General features: G+C 44.6%; 1 protein-coding gene across 1 annotated transcript in view; it reads right to left on the minus strand.

Moving 5' to 3' along the window:
• Positions 1-21,217, minus strand: part of LOC310819390 (receptor-type tyrosine-protein phosphatase mu) — a gene marked incomplete at its 3' end in the record, with an annotated part of 90,471 nt that overhangs the window by 56,105 nt on the left and 13,149 nt on the right. The window contains exons 4-7 of the mRNA XM_083690666.1: positions 19,947-20,062; positions 18,764-18,938; positions 12,419-12,712; positions 792-1,100 (exon numbers count right to left, since the gene is read on the minus strand). Of these exons, the coding sequence (XP_083546792.1) occupies positions 792-1,100; positions 12,419-12,712; positions 18,764-18,938; positions 19,947-20,062 (894 nt within the window). The remainder of the gene's footprint in view (positions 1-791; positions 1,101-12,418; positions 12,713-18,763; positions 18,939-19,946; positions 20,063-21,217) is intronic.

A 21,217-nucleotide genomic window follows, 5' to 3' on the forward strand; every position in this document is an offset into this window, starting at 1 on the left:
GAGTACTCCCAAAGAGATCTGGCCCTCTCGCCCTGACGCCAATGGCTTTCATTCTTTAAATGAAACAGAATGATAAGGAGGTTGTTTTTTGTCAGAGGGATTTATCTAAAGGAACACAGAGCTCTAGCTACACCCTGTCTGTTTCGGTGTCCCTCTGGGATGCTAAACACACACTACACACACTCACCGCCAGTCAGATACAGGGAAACAGTCGCCCCTTTCATGATTCCCTCTCTAAAAATATCGGAGGTAGACATGACAAGACTTTCTCTTCGTCAGTTGGACCTGTTTGTTGTTTTTTGGTTTCGAGTTCCTTGAGAGTTCTGTGAGTTCATTTGGTAAGTCTAGGGAGAGTCGATGTAGTGTTCATCTCTGATCTTTGAAGAAATGAGAGGAAGTTGAGGTCTTCTTTCTGACTCATCTGCTCCATTTAAAGGCCGACATTAACCATTGTGATGTTTTTTAGCTGATATATGAAATCCTGAATCAATGAATCAAAATTGCCATTTAGGTCAAAGTATGTGTATTTTGGGCGATACATTCTATTTAAAATTATTATAATTATTGAAAATGATATCCCACGTGCTGTGATGTATGACATTTCATACAGCATAGAACGCAATGCAAAACAGACCTTTAAACTATTATAATGAATTCAATAGCCCCCTTAGTATATTATTTTAATGTCACTTCATTTAATCACTTCATTACACAGTCATACACCCTTTATAACAGTGTAATAAACATGTCATTACCGCTCCGAAGCCCTACAGATGCTTCATTACACTCACCGTCTTCGTCGGTCTGCAGCTCCAGCTCGGGGCTCTCTTTGACCCCCTCAGGGTTGCGCAACACCAGTTTGACGCTCAAGTTGGTGAAGGGCGTCAGGTTGTGGATGGTGTGCTGGGGGTCGCGACCCTGGGTGTCGTAACACACCTCCTCGCGTGTCTCTTCCTTGCCGCCCACTCTGGAACGGTACTGCACCGTCAGGTTGTAGTTGTGGCAACGTGTCACGTTGTAGCCAAAGGGCTCCCAGCGCACGGTCACCTGCTTGGACTGGACGTCCACCACCTCAAGCCTCCTGGGACCATGAATGGGTTCTGAAACATAGGGAGAGGACACCTGAGCATACAGGACATTTCTAATGAGAGGGCACATTTCTACTTTATACAGTACAGTTAATCATATGTCAGTGTACTGATGTCTCTCTTCACGTCCAGCAATATTATACTGTATACTGTAGCTCACTGTATATGAGTTGGTACTGTAGAAGAATATTATATATATATATATATATATATATATATATATATATATATATATATATATATATATATATATATATATATAAAAAAAAATCTTCTTCAGTTATTCAACCCCCATTTCCAACACCATCTACCCTCTACAATATAATCTATCCTCTTTCTTATGGCCAATTTTTCCAGATAATATTTCTGATGTTCAAAAGAACTGTTTGACAGGAAAGGAGCACACACAGCAGCAGCCCATCACCATCGCTGGCACCACAATCAGGAACAGCAAAGCCCCAGGCCTACCGGAGATACTCCTCTCAGTAGGAGGCATATCATCCCTTCAGAGCATGTCTTTCCATCCCTCCATCCCTCCTTCCCTCCTTCCTTTCCCTCTTTCTTCAATCCCACCCAGCACAGCCCAGGCCAGCTATCAGCCCCACACTGATACTGAGTGGAACAGCCTGTATGTCCAAGCAGGCCACAGCCCCCACTGCCTAGCTATCACCTCTAATCACTATATATGCTCTCTCTCTCTCTCTCTCTGCTCCCCCTCTTCCTTGTTCTCTCACTGCCCTGTCTCTTTTTCCCACCATCTCTCTCTCTCTCTCTCTCTGCTCCCCCTCTCCCTCGTTCTCTCTCCCCCCCTCCTTTCACCTCTATCTCTCTCTCTCTCTCCCCCCCCCTCTTTTCTCCTCTATCTCTCTCTCTCTCTCTCCCGCTTCCGCCTCACACTCTCGTTCTTTCCATCCCTCGCTCCTACGGGAGGAGAGCAGCCGGAGCACAAGGTAATGGGATCAATTTCCATTCCAGGTTAAATTTGCAGTCCATTTCTCTGGAACTTAACACTTTACCACCTATTAGGAACAGCCAGGGCTCAATTTCCCCGTTCCCTGGGAGACACAGTCCAGCAATTCGGAGGCAGCGGCGGCCATGTTTAACATTCTGGAGGTGCAGGAGGAAACTGGACTCTGGCATGCTGTTTGTTTCTAGTCAAAGCACCAAACATGTGACAAACAAGCAACGCATCTATGAGCACAACACCAGCAGGGGAAATCATTCACCATTTGGTGATAATTACAAAAAAATCCAGTACAATTTAACAGTTTAGTTTTTTTTAAATCTCGGAAACTTGCATCGTTTAGTCAGATTTGGCGTAAGACCTAATGTGATGAATCACACAATTTGTCATGATTAAAGGATTCAGAATGCCACAGTTGTTTGAAAAAAACCTGTAAATCACCAAACAGACACCAATTAACCTAGCTATTACAATAAATAGGCTACAATATTATATTGTACATTGTTGTATTACAACTACACATACTGTAATGGCAATGAAAATACTATACAAAATCAATGGTAAAATTAGATTGCAACACATGACATGACTGAAGCATGAGAGACAAAGAGAGAGAGAGAGAGAGAGAGAGAGAGAGAGAGAGAGAGAGAGAGATGGGGGGGCTGCCAAATGACAGATCGAAGACTTTGAAATTTCACCAGAAGAGGGATGTGATCTCTCCTGTGCTTTAGTGGAGAAGATGAAAAAGTGATGGGAGTGCCTGAGAGGAGACTGAGGGAGAACCATCAGCCCACTGAAGACGGAGGAGTGGATGGACAGAGGGGAGGGGGGAGGGGGGAGGGGGGAGGGGGACGAGGGGGACGGGTTCACATGGAGTAGCTATGAGGAACGAACTTGGGGCTACAACTGAGGAAAGAGGGTATGTGTGGAAAGGACTGATGTATAACTCCACTACTGTACAATAGGGTACTAGTTTGTGTGTCTGTGACAGAGAGAGAAAGAGAGAGAGAGTTGAATAGAGAAACATATTTGTTTTGGGAATAATTGTGACAAGGACTAACTGCTACATTGAATACCAAAAAAAGGTAATATAAATCGTGTAAAGTCCTTGGAAAAGTAGAGCATCCAAACCTCTTAATCTATCATAATAAAAGCTATATTGATTTTCTTTGGGCAACCTTCTGCAACTTTATAATACAGGACTGCCTTGAAAATCGTATGTGAATTTTGTTAATCCTTGAATGAGAGGCACCTTAATGGAAGAAATGTCCCTTAACCTTCCTGCAATCTACAGTTGGCATCGCTTGTCGAGGTACTGTATCAGATACACTACAGCTTGCCAAATAATGATGAGGAAGCCAATTCCACCCCACAAACAAGCCATTGTGACAGAACAGATGTAACACATGTCTTTTGAGGGCTCTCCACTTCGAACACTTCGTTGAGTGTTTAAAAATCTTCCCAAAAAGAAAAATGGGGATGAGGGGGAAAATAGGTTGAGGGAAAAAATTGGCCTCTTCAAGTCACTAGCGTTGAGGAGAGCCATCCAGAAAATAGAAGTTTAAAACCCTCTATTTGCGGAACTATCTGTTGGCCGCACTCGGTAAGCAACGGTTACACTAAAAGCACAGAGAATTGCAGGGTGGCCAGGCACAGAAATCAAATTAGACCAGATGCTCTCAAAGTGACAAATGCACTAAAGTGTGAATTTCAAGCAGACGTGTGTGAGTGGCTGGGAGAAAGTCTCATTTCTGGAGTATTCATGGAGAATGTCACACTCCCATCTTTGTGGGACGGGAGAGATAATGTCCACTGTACTCCCTAGGCTCCAGACAATAGGGAGATAGATGCCTGCACGAAGCTACAGTACAGTGGCAAAACAATGAATTTGTCTTGTGTGTGTATTAGATGGTAACATATTACAGCAATTGTGGTTAACCATTAAATGGCCGATGAAGAATCCTGGATGGATATCTCGTAAACGCTCTCTGGGGTTGATTTTGAGAAAGCACTTCTAGTTTGTGTGGACCAACTGGTTCCCCTTAGTGCGGGCACCAGCTGTCCGAGGGAGGCACTAAAACATGAGGATCGGTGGAAGAGGTCCAATCACAATTCATCCTCCATGACTCATAATGGCATCATCTGTTTACACCAACAAGGTACTTCATGCACTTTAGAGGCTGGGAGGGGGCGGAAGGGAGGAGGGTGCGGGGGAAGGGGGAGGCGGGGGGGGGGGGGGGGGGGTGTTGAGGTTGACTTTGAAGAGAATGGAATATACTCTCTATCCCTCCCCCCTCCTTAATCTGAAGTGAAGGGGGCTGCATTGAACACCTGATATCCCCCCTATAAGTCCTTGGGCGTGGAAGAAGGAAAGACAGGCGACCATTTTAAAAATTGCCATATGGGTGTATGAATGACAGCTGACAAGGTGAACCTATTACGCCAGCCTAGCGTGACCTACAGTATATATTCTGTACGCTGCATGAGAGACTGGCTTTTATTGACCAAGCAGTAAGCGGCTCGATATCTTAAGCACGGGCACAAATCACAACAAGAAACAACACGAGGTTATCTCCTAAAAATCCATATTATTAGTTTACTACACTCACAAGCTATCAAACACTGTACGCTGTATTGGGGAGGCAAGTACTGCAAATGTGACAGGAATATCTCCAACAATATGGCAGACATTTCTACCCCCGTAAGAGTTACTGTATAATGGTGGGTATGAAGCAGGAAATGACTGAGTTCTATCTCATGCCAGGGCACATTGAATGAGATCCAGACAGAGCCCTAGATTGGTATTCCAAGCAGTGGACAAATTATCACCTGCCCTACTCTTGCCAGTGTAATTGAATAATTTGAATTTGACATTTAGATAGAACTATTAGTAGGTTTTTATCATTATGGGTTGACATTTAAATAATGTTTTCTAAATTATCAGCACATTATCACCTCCTGTTAATTCTAATGGGCCCCACGTCTAACCTTTATGATGCAAATAGATAACATGATTACCCCAAACAGGAAAAAGCAACACATAACCCCATGATGCACCCTTTGTCCTGGGGGTACTTCAATTGGTGCACTCAGCCCCCGGGTGGAGGAGAGACACATTAGTCCTGGATGAAGGGAAACAAATTGGGCATGTCCACAGCAGACCCACTTTACTGGGAGACAAGTGTGTGAGGTGTGTGTGTGTGTGTGTGTGTGTATATATGTGTGGGTGTGTGTGTGTGTGCGTGAATGTGTGTGTGTGTGTGTGTCATTGTTTACGAGTGTGTACTGTTGACTATGGGAAGGTGTGCTTGTGTGTGTGATCGCTTGCTTGCTAGAATAGTTTTTGCTTGTGTGTGCGTGTATGTGTGTGTGTGTGTGTGTGTGTGTGTGTGTGTGTGCGTGCGTGCGTGCGTGTGTCGGTGTCCAAGTGTATGCGCCCGTGTGTGAATATGAGTATGCGTGTGCCAGAGTCAGAGAAGCATCACACCAGCTGCATGTGCAGAAAGAATGAGTCACTTATCAGATCCACCTCAGGCTTGTGGCACAGCGCTCTGTTCCGACAGGATCTTTATCAGGCCTACATCGATTAAGAGCAGAAAAGCCTGTCCCTGCTCACTCCTGTTACACTTACCTTACCCTCTACGCAGCCCTGCACCACCAGGAGGGAAAACACTAGTTCCCCGGTGATTAGAAACCCTGTCATGTCATTTGGGGCTCCTCTCTCTCTCGCTCACTCTCTCTCTCTCTCTCTCTCTCTCTCTCTCTCTCTCTCTCTCTCTATCTCTCTGCTCCGTGCTGGCATCCTGATATAATCAGGACAAAACAGTCCTCAGGTAGAGGAGGAGGAGGAGGAGGAGTAGGAGGAGGAGGAGCGCCTGCTAGTGAGGATGAAAAAGAGCACCGTCTCCTCTCTTCATAAGACAAGATGTACGATATTGTCGACTACCACCAGTCTCTCTCTACCTGCCTCTGTTCCCGTATCCTGCCTGAGGAGGAGAGAATGTCAGGGTTTGCGAGTGGAAGGGTTTTCCCTTGGTGATAGACGGTGAAAAAAACAAACATGACAACAACATAGATTACATCCTACGTTCCGAGGGCTTTTTCATGTAAAGCGTTTCCAGCCCCTCATCCAGCTGGCCCCGGCATCGCTGTCACTTATCTCTCCATTGCTCTTCTGGTGTTATTCACATGCCGTTCTGTGTAAGCCGGGAGGGCTGGAGAGCACATTTGTTTTTTTCCCTCTTTCTATTACGGCACCTTGCAGCAGCGATAGGCAGAGAGACCGAAGCCATTGAGGTAATGACATGGTTTTTACATTTATGAAATCATTTTCATATCGCGCAGAGGCGAGGGCTGTAATGATAGCTTTTGATAACCAACAATCAAACCTCCATCACCCTCCTAGAGTGCTCCTTTATGCAGCCCTCGAGAGATAGAGCTAAAGACAGGGATAGGAGGGAAGGGAGAGATGAGAGAGGGGGGATTGAGGGATGGAGAGGAGGGGGGGGGGGGGGGGGGAGAGGAGAGGTGAGAGAAAGGGGGAAGGAGAAAGAGTGAGGGAGGAGGGGGGGGGGGGGGAGCTCTCTAAACACAGCCCCGGGTTCTTCTCCCAGTCAGCTGATAATCATGCAACAAGTTAAACAAGAGGCTAAGTCCTTGGGGTTGACACATGCCCACAGATTATAACAGATAGTGCTATAACATACTAAATGTCCCCCATCTGACCGATACACACACTACACCCCCCCCCCCCCCCCCCCCCCACACACACACACACACCCACCCACCCCACACATACACACAGACAAACACACACACACACACACACACACGCTCCTTTGGGTCTTGGATAATCAGAGGGATTTATTGAACGGCGGCGCTCTCCCCTCACTCTATCAAGGCTTTCTTTATGGGCCCCTGTGATTAATGAGAGTGCCATGATGGCTGAGGATGAGAGGCGGTCTGCAGAGCGCCGTATCGAAAACATGGAACGAGCTGAGCTGAGCTGAGCTGAGCTGAGCTGAGCTGAGCTGTGGACTGTGGCTGACTGACACCCTGAAGCTGCAGAGGCTGAGACGGCGTGAACACCTCCACCTCCTCACACCTTCCGGGGCGGAGGGTAGAGGATCCCCTCTGCTCTCCCGGGTTGTTACATTACATGACACGACTTGACGTGACCTGACGAGATTGAGCTCTTAACTCACGAGTGACAAGACACGGCGAGACATCGTTACACTCCTGTTCTCGTTGATGAAAAGATTTGTTAATCTGATCAGACTGTCCGTACTGACAATCTGAGGGGAATAATCATTAGTCAAGTAATTTCTTTACTCTAGTGGTGGTTTGTTTGTTAAAAAGTCCTCACGGGGAAGTGCCAGAGGCAATCTGTCTTGATTAGGGCCATTTTAAAAGATTAAAAGAACACGTAATGACTGCTTCCCTGGGGTAGAGGTGAAGGGTCCAAACGGCTCCCAACCATCACTGGGGAACGAGAACAAATGGACAGCGAGTAGATGGGGAGAGAGAGGAGGAGAAAATCGATCTTTCATTTTGTTTCCACCAATATGCTGTGTGGTGATTGGGGTCAGAGTGGCAGGAGAGACCCCCACTCCTCCCCCCCACACACGCACGCACACGCACGCACGCACGCACGCACGCACACACACACACGCACACACACACACGCACACGCACGCACACACACACACACACACACACACGCACACACACACACACGCACACACGCACTCAGTCTTGTGTGTTAGCAGCACTCTGGGGAAGAGCCAGTGGTTAGTTGACAAACAGGAGGGACACACACCGTCATTTACTGACAGGACACAATCTGTACAAGAGCAGTGGGAGGCGCGAGGTTACCAAGGTGATTTTTCAACTTCAGAACTTTCCAGATGGTGTGAGTAGTGTTGTAATTTCTCGCAAAACCTGGATGCGGCTGGAGGTGTTAGCAAGAGTGTAAATCAAACACCTGACTTTGTAAAACGGTTGCCTGAAAAACAATTACACTTTTAATGTGTACTCTTGTTATATTGCTATTATTTACTATTGAATTACTGCAAAACTGCTGACCCAATAATACAGTCAATGTACGAAACTGATAGGTCTCATTATACACTTATCATATGAGACATCAGATATCGTCATTTAGGACAGTCCTGTAGTACAGGAAGTACCTCAATCTCTCACAGTTATCCAACAAGACTGAATGAGTGCTTCCTGGATGGTTGGCAAGGGGAACAAGCCATCTATAATTCAGCAAAGGCAAGAGAAAATCTGTGTGACAAAAATTACACCAGATAGACCATGAATAATTAAACACGAAGAACGGCAACATTTAAAAAGACCTTGAAAAACATTTTTGTCAAAATTAAAATAAGTCCAAAAAGGAACTTGTCATATTGCTGTGTGACGTACCCCTGGGGTTTCAGATGTACAAGTTTACATGGGGATGGTTTTTTGTGAAGTATTTTCATTTTATATTTCGGAGGCAGCACAGCGCTTTTGGGAGGATTTCAGTCATATGAGTGTCTTCAGAGGACAGTTTGTGCAGATCCGTTCTGAGAGTCTGAATTTCTGAGTGTTCGGGGACATAGAGTGATGGAGAGGTAGAAAAAATGTTTTAATAATGGAAAAACTAATAAATGCACACTCTCAAGAAGCTACTAACAAGAAGAGTTGTTTGAAGAAACGTCCTTGAGAAGCACACAATGAAGCCCATTCTACTTCAAACTGACCACGATAAACAGTTTTTTTTTTGTGGCGCCCTGATAACCTTCCTCCACAACACCAAACTCAATCTATTCCGCTTTCTCTCGCTGACAAAAGGACACAAATTCAATGTGCCTTAAATGCTGGGGTCTTCATTCACCTTGCCACAGACATTATAGAAACCCTGTAGGGTCATGTGACTGACAACAATCGGTGTCCGACAGACCAATGTTATCTGCTGCTGAGAGGAAGAGTGGATTTCTATTCATACCTTCTGGCAACAATGGCATTAATTAGAAAAAAACGTCAAGCCCACCAAACTACCTCCCTCCCCTGTTGACACAGCAGGCAGCTGGATGTGCTTGAAGAGCATAGCCTTGGTGACAAGGTGCATGGGGCTAAGCATGCCAGCAACAAGGGAAGGGAGAAGGCCTTGGTAGAGCACAGGACAAACTGCTTTTATTAACTATGTATTCAATCGAGAGAGAGATCAAGTAGAGATGCATAACATTGTAAGAAGTAGGAAAGCTTTTCTTTCCATCCTGCATTGTGTATGTACCACTATCATACAATTCAAAAATGTTGTTGACAGCTGCGGTCTACAGTATGCAACCCTAACCCTTACTCTCTTTCAGAGTGAAAGGCTCTTTGAGGACCTGAAATTATAGTCCTTAAGAAGGTCCTTTGCACTAGGGAAGTTTGAGCGGTTCAATTCAAACTCTTCGCTCCCACCATTGCCACACAACATGGTTTTGAATGGATGGTAGTTTTGGTACAAAAGACTAGTATTGATGTCTATGTTGGTGACTGACAGCTCTCATAGAGGTTCACCTAGAGGCTATCCCCTCTTGCCGACAGTTTGGCTGACAGTGACATCATAAACAGGGTTTACAGGTTAACACCACACATGTGAGACCATGGAGACCCCACTGTAGAGCAGATCATCCAATGAACCAAACTTTCTCCCTCACAACAGTAATGCACTCACTCACACACACACACTCACCCTCTGACTCTACCTCTCTCTAACCTCCCTCACCTGAGGCACAGGAGACTCAACACTCTTGCAATCAAATCAAGCGACTGCCTACTAATATCAACTCCCGTGCGATTGAGCATAATTGCATAGCTCCGCCTCGCTATTTACCGGTCTAAACGAGCGGTTAAGTGCTGGCCGATTCCATGATTACCGTCTCCCCGGTTCCCCTGTGTTTAATAGCATACAGCGCAACAGAACGGCAAATAAAACAAACAGATGAGACTACTCCCACGTGGCTATGCTAACGCTAACACAGATGGAGACTGACTACTCATAGATGGAGACTTGGGGTTCTGAGCAGGTGTTTGGACCCAGCCTGGGCCATCATGACATCATGCTGACCCATTTTAAAAGCAGTTAACAGAGGGGCCTTCAGGCCTCTGATTCTGATTTGTTCAATATTCAATATTATCTCTTGCCTCTACAGACACCAGGGGAGTCAGGATCGAAATATTGAATACTTATTCAAGCAATGCTCATGTCCCATGGTTTAAACTACCATATAGTGCTAGTGTGTGTGTGTATATGTGTGTGTGTGTGTGTGTGTGTGTGTGTTTGTGTGTGTGTGTGTGTGTGTGTGTGTGTGTGTGTGTGTGTGTGTGTGTGTGTATGTGTGTGTATGTGTGTGTGTGTGTGGGGGGGGGGTGGGGGTGGGGGGGCATGTGCTTGCTTGCCTGTGTGCATGTGTGTGTGCGTGTTGGGTGATTCATTAGTCATGGTCGCCATAGCACAACAATGTGCTACTGTATAACTCCTCTGCCTTCCTAGAGGGGTTGGAAAATACTTCTCACACACTGAGGCTGAAATGCCTTGCCCCCTACCATGATCTGAACACCACCTGCTGACACAGAACAGCGGACTCTCGTACCGTACAGTATGTACTTAACTGGCATGGATGGATTTGATGTGGTACACCACCTCACACAGGGGAGGCTGGTGGAGGTACAAATCCGAGGTTCATTTTAATGCATGGAATGGTATCAAACATGTATTTGATACACACGTGTTTGATACCATAGCTCATTCCATTCCATGCATTACAATGACCCGTCCTCCGGATTTTCTGCTTCCACCAGCCACCTTTGAGCCTCACACAGGTGCACATTCATTGAACTGCAGGTCTTTGTCAAATGTACCTTCTGGAAGGCCTAGTAAAAAAAAAGCACATGGGAGCGTCACAAAAAAATGTCCCCCCAGATTGAGAATTATTGTGCAGGCACTTGAGTGCCCACAAACAGCCACAAAAAGCAATCATAGAACGAGCCTTTTGAAGTTCCGGAAGGAAAAAAATAAAATGGCTGCATCAAACAGCGGAATGTTCAAGGGTTCTTCGAACAACACATTGAAATCTCATTGGTTTTTGTCCTTGCATATTTCCCTCCCTTTTTTCAAAAGATTGTATTGAAGCTTTCTTTGTCATCGGAAATGTTACTCAATTTGCGAAATGCCCAAGCGATGACTATGAATAATAACATCCATTGACGCACTGCTATAAAGTACAGACTGTCCCACACGATCCCATTTAAACCCTCCACCACTGTCGCAGTGCAGACAGGGCCAGGGAGAGAGTCTATGGCTTGTCTACATCAACAGTGATGTATCGCAGTGCCCTGTGAGCCTTAACCGTTCAATTAGAAGCTCTGCTGAGGCCGGACTGTCACTGGGAACGACCAGCAGCAGAGCTGGACAAGATCAAGAGCTGCTTCCTCAAACACACCTCGGGAGCCGCCGGCATCAATCTCCCTGACTAGAGGGGGGGGGTGGGGGGGTGGGGGGGGGGGCCGGGGGCAGGACCCCCCGCAGATGCCGGGCCCCGCTCTGAAGGCTTAACAGGTAGCGCCATCCATCCCTATCAGCTGGGCCCAAAATGAGAAAGCTGACGACCTTCACCAGGGGGTCATGGCCTTGATTGCCAAGAGAAAAAATCCCATTTCCATCAGCACTTCCCAGGACACAAAATAGAATTAGGGAGGGAAAAAAAAAATGCTGAGACTATAGGTTTGTATCGTTTTCTGAGGTGACATTCTGGTAAGGCTAGGGAGTTTAGCTGGTTAATGTTCTGAGAAGGACAATTTGTATCATTATAGTCCTCCTGGTGTTTATGTACATATAAGAAGTCACTAACATCAGCACCTAAATACGGGGTGCCAATTTGTCTGAAACTTGAGATCAATCTCTGTTGCTGATGAATTAGAGCGTGGCTGTTGCCTTCGGAAAAATAATTAGACGAAAAAACAAGCAGTCATACAGTGGAAGCCACCATGTGGAAGCCACTGAACAACTGGACCCTTTTGTTAATTGAGATTTCCTCATCAGTTATTATTGTTACTGTATGTTGAAATCATAGTTACGTCAAATAAGTTGACACTTTATATTTCATAAGTGGGGCCTGGAATTTTTCCTGTATATGACCTGACCAGGGAAAACTCTGGGCCCTTTTTATGTCATAAAGGACACAAATAACTAAAATGGCAAATATCTATATCCAGTAACAGATCAAGAGGTTCAGATGGTCCGATAACCTTCTCATAACATTGTGTGGGATAGGACACACTAAGAAATGCTAACAAATAAAAACACAATCGCAATCATATTTGGACTCACCAGCACACTTGGTCCTGGCCCTGAGTGGGGGTCCGGGGGCCCCGGTGCCTCCGTCCAGGGGTCTGGTGAGCAGCACGCTGATCTCGTACTCTGTGTCTGGGTCCAGGTGTCCGATCTTGTGTGTGGTCTTGTCTACAGGCTGCAGGTCGTACATGGTGCCAGACACGGTGCGGTACTCCACCTCCCTGTTGATGATGGGCCCGTCCCCGTTGATGGAGTTGGCGTTGAGTTGGATCCACAGGTAAGTGGCGCCCACCGCCGTCAGCTGGGGAGGGGCGATGGGGACCGGGGGCTCTGGGGGACACAGGAGAACTGTCAATCTCTCTACAGTACAGTACAGTACTGTATGTGCAGCTCTCAGTTCATTTAAAACACACACACAAGATAGATAGATAGATAGATAGATAGATAGATAGATAGACAGATAGATAGATAGATAGATAGATAGATAGACAGATAGATAGATAGATAGATAGATAGATAGATACAGTACAGTACAGTAATAGGATAACTAGGCTACTGAGCAGTACTAGGTTGGTCCTTGAACTGAATAAATGCCAATATAGAGTGGAAAAGATGATACAAGATCAATTTGCTTTTGTGTAGCATACAAAAGAGAGACTCAAAAATATCAATCAATACCTTGAAATCGTAGAACAGGAGTGTGTTATCCTCAACAGTAGACAAACTGATGTCACGTCAAATTAGCAGTGCTTTGATAAAGAAGGCAACGTGTGTAAACAAAGAACCTTGGGAGCGTATTGGCCCTGGGAAGAAATATGGATTTCAATCAGAGCACAGCTACTGTACAACAGCGTGTGATAACTGACAGCTCCTTCCGCACCGCGGTTATTACAGTCATTCTGGTCTGAGTGGGGGGGCCCAAATCAATTCTGTGATTCACTATCAAATAAAACAAACAGATACCAGGACATAATGTCTCTGTGTGTTCCAGGCCTTCGGTCTGTTTCTCTAACTGAATCAATTCTGCGATTCACTAGTCAACACTTTCAATCACTACAGTGAGTCACTATCAAAAATCAAGTAACATAAACATATATACATCAGGTCTTTGTGTGTCTCAGGCCTCTTTCTGTTTCTCTAACCGTAACAAGACATCGTCAAAGGGACAAATATGAACTCATTGCCAGGGCACTGCTCTGGAATCCACCCTGGTCACGTCCTGCAATAGTTAGCGGTCCCGGAGGCCTCAGTGAATGACTCTAATGAGCACACACATGTAACAGAATTATGCTATTAGCCGCCTGGCTGGTTTTTATGGAGTTGTCATGGCGAGATGTCCTCCCTTCCCACCGTATTAGAGGCAGACAAAGACATAGAATTAGAATTAATAGAATACAACAGAATCATTTTAAACTCTATGGACAGAGACTGAGGAGAGGAAAGTCCGAAGGAGAAACGGGGCCTTCTTTGAATACTCTTAAAATACCTCCTTGCCTTTCTTTCTGCCTTTCTTAAAAAAAGACTAAAAAAAACCCTGATCTGATAGGTGAAAAGCAATGCAAAGAAAAGTTTGCTTGTTAGATCAGGCATTACTTCAGGGAGGAATTAATTTCGTAAAGTGTTGTGACAAGACCATGGTCTACAGGTACACAGATGGTTGCCCCATCATGACCTTGGACACAGATCCCTAAACTCCTTACTAATCCCAGCTTCCACCCTGCAAAGAAAAACATCCCCTAGAACGAACCTGTTAATCCAGACGCATCCTCAGAGACCAACACGGAGCCTGTCTGTTGGGCCATATTCCACAGGGAAATAAGGTGGCTATAACAGCCAAAGTGTCTTTTTCAGAGGTGTGGGCCGTCTTGTGATTGTAAATCGTGTATCTCTTTAATAGAGATTAGGCCCAACAATATGACATATGCTCAGAAGAGTTGTCTTTACCAAGCATGTTTTGCGTTATGGTAAATGGCAATAAAATCTTTTACAGTGCCTTCGGAAAGTATTCAGTACTCCTTCACTTTTTCCACATTTTGTTGTCTTATAGACTCAATTGAAAATGGATTAAATTAAAAAGACTTGAGTCAATTCAACTTATTGAGTGATTTGTTGATGACATTTTTGCATTTTAGCTCATTTTAAGAGTGTCATAGCAAAGGGTCTGAATATTTATGTGCATGAGGTATTTCTGTATTTCAATTTTAATAAATGTACTGCAATTTCGAAAAACCTATTTTCGCTTTGTCATTCTGGGGTATTGTGTGTGGATTGATGGCAAATTCTTTTAATTTAATCCATTTTAAATTGAGTCTATAACACAACAAAATGTGGAAAAAGTAAAGGGGTCTGAATAATTTCTGAAGGCACTGTACACTCACGGAACACTTTATTAGGAACACTATACTAATACTGGTTAGGGCCTCCCTTTGCTCTCAAAACAGCCTCAGTTCTTAACAAGATGTTGGAAACATTCCTTTGAAATTCTGGTCCATGATGACATGATTGCATAACGCAATTCCTGCAGATTTTGCAGGTGCACTTTCAAACTGAATCTCCGTTTCTACCACATCCCAAAGGTGTTCTATTGGATTCAGATCCGGTGACTGGGAAGGCCACTGAAGAACACTGAATTCATTGTCATGTTCATGAAACCAGTTTGAGACGACTTTTGCTTTGTGACATGGTGCATTATCATGCTGGGAGTAGCCATTAGAAGATGGGTAAATTGTGGCCATGAAGGGATGTAACAATACTCCAATAGGCTGTGGCATTCAAGCGATGATTGATTGATATTAACGGGATTCAAAGTGTGCCAAGAAAACATTCCCCACACCATGAGAAGGTGTACAGGTGTTCCTAATAAAGTGTTCCGTGAATTTATATGGTTCTTATTTCGGCTGACTCTATTGTGATTAAGTCTCTATTGTTATTGAGTGGTGGGTACAATTTTCACAATTGATCTTTATCTTTCAACTTGAGATATTGAATCTTGAGAGATTCATATAAACAGTTTACAATATTTACAGTGTTTACAATATTTACAGTCCAATTATTGAAACCTTTTGTAGTGTGTGAGCTGTACCAATGTAAAAACCTATGTATTGTAATTACCCTGTTACAAGCTACTACAGTTACAAGCTGTACAGTACAATAGTTAGCAAAAGTAATAAAAGCGTGCTCTTCATAGTCTCTTAGTGTGACCTTGTGGTCACTTAGGTACTGACTATTTTTTTATCGTATTGTTTTAAAAAACAAAATGTATATATTCATAGTATATATAGAATAACTGTCAAAATGTACATATATATAATGATCAACCACCCCTCAGGCTCAGACAACATGGCCGTCATCATCACCACACCACAGGGATTAATATAATAATAGTAATATATGCCATTTAGCTGATGCTTTTATCCAAAGCGTCTTACATTGCAATGAGTGCCTATATTTCAGTATATAAGGTCCCAGCAGGAATCAAACCCACAACCTAAGCGTTGTTAGCGCCATGCTCTACCAACTGAGCCACAGAGGACCACCGGGATTGTCACATGACTCAGTCACAGCGCAAACAAACAAGGCTTCTGTAAGGCAGTGTCTGCCTAGTAAACTTTTATTAACTTGTGTTGTGGAGGAACTCTATTGACTGGGGCAATGTCAGACAGTGTGACTTTGTTAGGGAGTTAAAATGAACCCGGCAACAAGAAGCAGCAGGTCTGCAGTCATCCTATTGATCAGTCCTCCCGTGTTGTTATCTGTGGTGCGTGAAGCCATGTTAGAAAACCGGTTCAAGAAAACATTGTTATGTAATATCGTGCCAAAAGCAACCTGGAGGCTGTTGGTCAATGCTCTGAGTAAAGCTGAAGATAGAAATCTATGAGTTATAGATCTACATTTTCATTTTAGCAGTCTGTTGTTGACCGTTGCTTAGTAGCCATTTAAGTCTAAGCAAGGTGAACATAACATCGAAACATCAATAAAAAAACTATGCTTAGTAATAACCAACACAAAAGGACTGAAAATAACGGATTAGCACTCTTAAGCACAGTGCTGGAACACTTGTTGTTAATAACCAGTTTGTCTGCAGTTTAAGCCTCATGAGGCACTTTAGGACAGCGGGCCAACAGGGGGCTAAGAACGACCCCGTGTTGGCGGGAGAGGGTTAGGACCGCAGCTGAGATGGCTGTCATACGCAGGGGTCAGCAAGCAGCTGTTGCCACAATGTTGACCAGGCAGCCAGACGGCCTGGCGACAGCTGTGCCCTACACTACCACAGCACCTGCCTGTCTGCCAATACACACCCAGACACACACACACACACACACACACACACACACACACACACACACACACACACACACACACACACACACACACACACACACACACACACACACAATATACTTTAGCCCCCACCCTCCTCCGCCCCACAGAAATCAAACAAAAGGACGCCCACTCTGTTCTTGCATCAGTCAGATATAGACAGGCCTGCCGCCCGACTGTTACCAAACCTCCCATAACTCTGTGAAAACATCCACTGAGTCTCGCTCTTGTCGAGATGCAAGAGGTCCTCATTACGTCGTCCAGTCCCCTAATTGGCCTGCCGCGTGAAGAATTGATCGGCTCCAGATTTCGACAGAGGGCAGGGGGAGAGAGAAATGATGAGCTTGACTTGGGAGGGGGGTGGCTTTGATTTTCTGTGGCTTTTCTCATTAGCGGTTGACGCGGCTATGCCGCGCTAGCTGTTCCTTAGCGCAGCGTGCCGCGGCTCCAGGTGATTCTGCCAGGCCAAGACACTGGGACTGGGAGGAATTAGCCCTTTTCAATAGCCCTATCTTCGCCACAGGAGAGGAGTGCACACATACGAGGGGGGTCTTGGAACAGTAGGATGCAGCGGCGGGGGGGGAGGCAGGGGGGGGGGGGGGGGGGTTCTTGTGTTGCGTTCTGGAAGTACGTGCCGTCGCCACGGCACACGTCCATCCAGGCAGGCGTATAAATCTAACGGAACATTGGCATAAAGATGGAGAAGTGATTATCCCGGATAATCAAGCATTCACTCTCCTCATGTTGAAGGAAAGGCAGTGTATCTGTGTATGGTAATGAAGGACGGAGAGAGAGAGAGAGAGAGAGAGAGAGAGAGAGAGAGATGGAACTAGAGAAGGGAGCATAATCCACTGAATTACTCCATGGTCACTGCTCCAAAAATGAGAGCTGGACATGGTGGATACACATTTAAGTTGGATTTAGGATTCAAAGACATTACTAGGGGGTTAAGTACTTGTTTTATGACTGGTACAATACGATGAGATACTGGCTTTTTATGTTTGACACTTATGACCGTGAAAATAAAAAATGTTCTATCTTTGACAAGGAGGCTTAATATGGGGTCACTGTATTTTGAATTCTCAAGCAACAAGAAAAATAAATTATTGGGAAGATTATGAAATGTTTTATGACACACATACACACATTTGACATTTTTTTCCTCTTACCAAAAGGCTGATTTATCTGCAGTGACAAATCAGAAATGCAAATCTTTGCTGGTCCAAACCAAGGAATGTGTCTACAGTATTCGTACGTGTAAGTGTGAGTGTACGTGTAAGTGTGTGAGTGTGGCGGTACAGTTTATGCAGTTTATGCAATTGTGTTCATCTTTTGCTGTGTAACTACTGTACTGTACTGTATATGTCACTAAATTCTCGATGAACACACCACTGAAACCCACTGATACACACAGGCAGGGAGACTTTATCTCTCTCTGTACGACAGCGAGCCAGAGCTTGCCATTTCACAGTGATTGACAGACCTCGATCTGGACAGGCGGGATTAAACCTATCAATCACATAAAGCTGGGAGACAAAAAAAACAGGGCAGTAAATTCAATTGAGAGTGCAGGGGAGAAAATTGAGGTGAAGAAATATAGAAGGCCATTACCGGACTATAGGCTATAGGAAAGTGAGGCCTTGCAGGATTTAGTTTCAGACGACTCCATAAATTCATATCAAATGACTGCAGGAGTGTGATATCTGTGAGGCTACTGTAAACGCAGACGCCTCCCCGCCTTTGTGCTCTTTGGGGTGGAATCGCGTACGGTCAAGGGCAGCCTTTACAGGGAAACACACTTCAAAGTACCACTGGGTAACAAATCACCATAATGACTGGCTGTATTTTTAGCATCGTTTGTGCCTTTGAGGATATTTTCATCCATCCCATTTTCATCCAGGAAAAACTTCTGAATCATTTCTGTGTTTTTGTTTTTCTCTCATTGACTCTCTCCTATGTATGTATTTTTTTTTGTTATATCCAGTTTGAGCCATGTCTGTTATGTTCGTTCAGTCTGGGTGTTTTGTAACCACTTTGTGAGGAGAGGTCTGGTCTGCTTACGTTTTATAGTGAGTTCTCCGTAATTGGACACTCCAACTCCTTTGTCTGAGTGGACGATGCAGCGGTAGCGGCCTGAGTCGCCCTTGGTTGTGTTCTCCACGTCGAAAGTGCCTATGAAGCGCCGGTTGTTCCATGGTTTAGTGGCCTTCATAGGGGCCTCCCGTCCACCGATGCCCTGTTTGGAACAAAGACAGACAACAAGAATGAGCCTCCAAAATAGGAACGTTTCATTAGAAAAGTGGCTTGGCCTTGTGTATTGGAGAGAGTGTGGGTTGGAGCGTGTGGGTTTGTATACCTTTTGTGTGTGTGTGTGTGTGTGTGTGTGTGTGTGTGTGTGTGTGTGTGTGTGTGCGTGTGTGTGTGTGTGTGCATTTATCATAGTCCCACATATGCACATATCCACACACACACACACACACACACACACACACACACACACACACACACACACACACACACACTCACACACACACACACACACACACACACACACACACACACACACACACACACACACACACACCCTTACGCAGTGGGCTCTCCCCAGCTGTCACCCCACACAGCAGGCAGATGGGGGACATTTGTTCATTAGAAATATTTCTTCATTACTGTCATCGGGGGACTTCACTTAATGTTTGTTTTCCAGCTCCTGTGCTAATGAGGACGTGTTTCTTAAGATGATGGAGTACCTGACAGAGGATCTTTACCCTCCACCATGCTCTCACTGATCACATGTGTGACAGTGTGCTTAGCAGCAGGGCCAGCAGGGTTGTGTTTGCCAGATGCACTGCCTTCGCTGCTAAGAACAAGGTCAACAGGAAAACTGCTGCTTAGGAAACACACTGCAGTATTCTATATACTGTAGTAGCCTGTATACACAGCATCCGCATACAGTAGCCTACATTGTATATGGGTTAAGATGGTACTTCAGCGGTCTAAGACAGCTACTATAGAGCAGGCTAGGTGGGGACTTCTAGAGGTCTTGTGGGTGGGAATTGGGGGAGAAAAAGCTGTTTCTTACTGTTTGGTTGCAGTGACTCTGATTCAGTTTTAGGAAAGGATGTTTGATTACTTTGTTTGAGAAAAAATGCATTCCTGCCCCCCCCTAAGGTTTAATGAATTAGTTTATTTCATATTTAGCTACTGTCTTTCAGATGTTGGGGACAGTAAATGTTGTTGTCACCTGTAGCCAGAGGTTGAAGTTGTCTCTCTGACGTCCGTTGACGGTGCAGTGGAATGTGGCGGTCTGTCCAGCATTGACCTCTACACCCTTTATAGTCAGGAAGTGCGGAGTGTTCACTACAAAATCACAAACATACAGATATCAGTGTCATTACATTGCAGGGTTTACATCTCAAATACATACTAAGTAAAGTACTCATAACCACTATACAGTAACACTAAAACATTGATTTTCATTGTCTGTGTACTACATCCTTTCATAATTAGATTCTGTATATGTGTTCCTAATAGGGGGAATATTGTGATATAAATCCACAGAAATGTTGAATATTTTTGGATCAGTCCCCTCATTCTAAGTGGTAAAAAATAGGCCAATTTAACGGGCCGACCTTGATTTGAAGCACAACCAAATCTCCAAAGACACCCCAACAGCTAATTGTATCACTTTCATCAAGTCTTGTTCACTTATACTTAATATTTCATAAGATGCCTTTGAAGTAGAGTAAGCCTCTTTTATTACTTTGACCTGTCAATCCCTTCAATGCCAAACGAGACAAATCTATTTTTCTCAACACTAATGTCTTTTTTAATGGTGTAGGGAGAGGCGGACCACCCTGTGTCATAATCACACCTTTGAGATAGATATTCCATATGGTCGTATAAATAGAAAATGAATTGGCTCTCTTCCACCAAGAAACACAGGTCTGATCACCCAGCTTATCAGTCAGAGGAACCCTATCACCACTCGATAGCGTATTGATCTGGTCCCATTTCTACATTTAAACATCTATCACGTCGTAGCAAGCTGTCATTGATTTACTTCAATACATTTATATGCAGAGAATATCGCCGCATAATCCATCTCATTGACATAACATTTGTAGGAATTCAGCTGTTTCCAACCGTAACTACTGACATATTAGCATACAACAACCTGTGATCTGCTATTGCAATTATGAGAACTTAAGTATTAATCAATTGATGAAAAGCCTGATGGTATTGATTTGGTTAAGATTGCAGCTATACCGTTGTAAAACCTTTTAGTCCACGCCTGGGGACGACTATAAAGGCTAACGTGTGACTTCACATGTAACATGTTAAACACACACAGTATACCAGGGGAGGCTGGTGGAGGCAGAAATCGGAGGACAGGCTCATTGTAATGCATGGAATGGAATGAGGAATGGCATCAGCACGTGTGTTTTGATACCATTCCTCATTCCGTTCCATGCATTACAATGAGCCTGTCCTCCGATTTCTGCCTCCACCAGC

The sequence above is a fragment of the Argentina silus genome (assembly GCF_951799395.1).
Source record: "Argentina silus genome assembly, chromosome: 18".
NCBI lineage: Eukaryota > Metazoa > Chordata > Actinopteri > Argentiniformes > Argentinidae > Argentina > Argentina silus.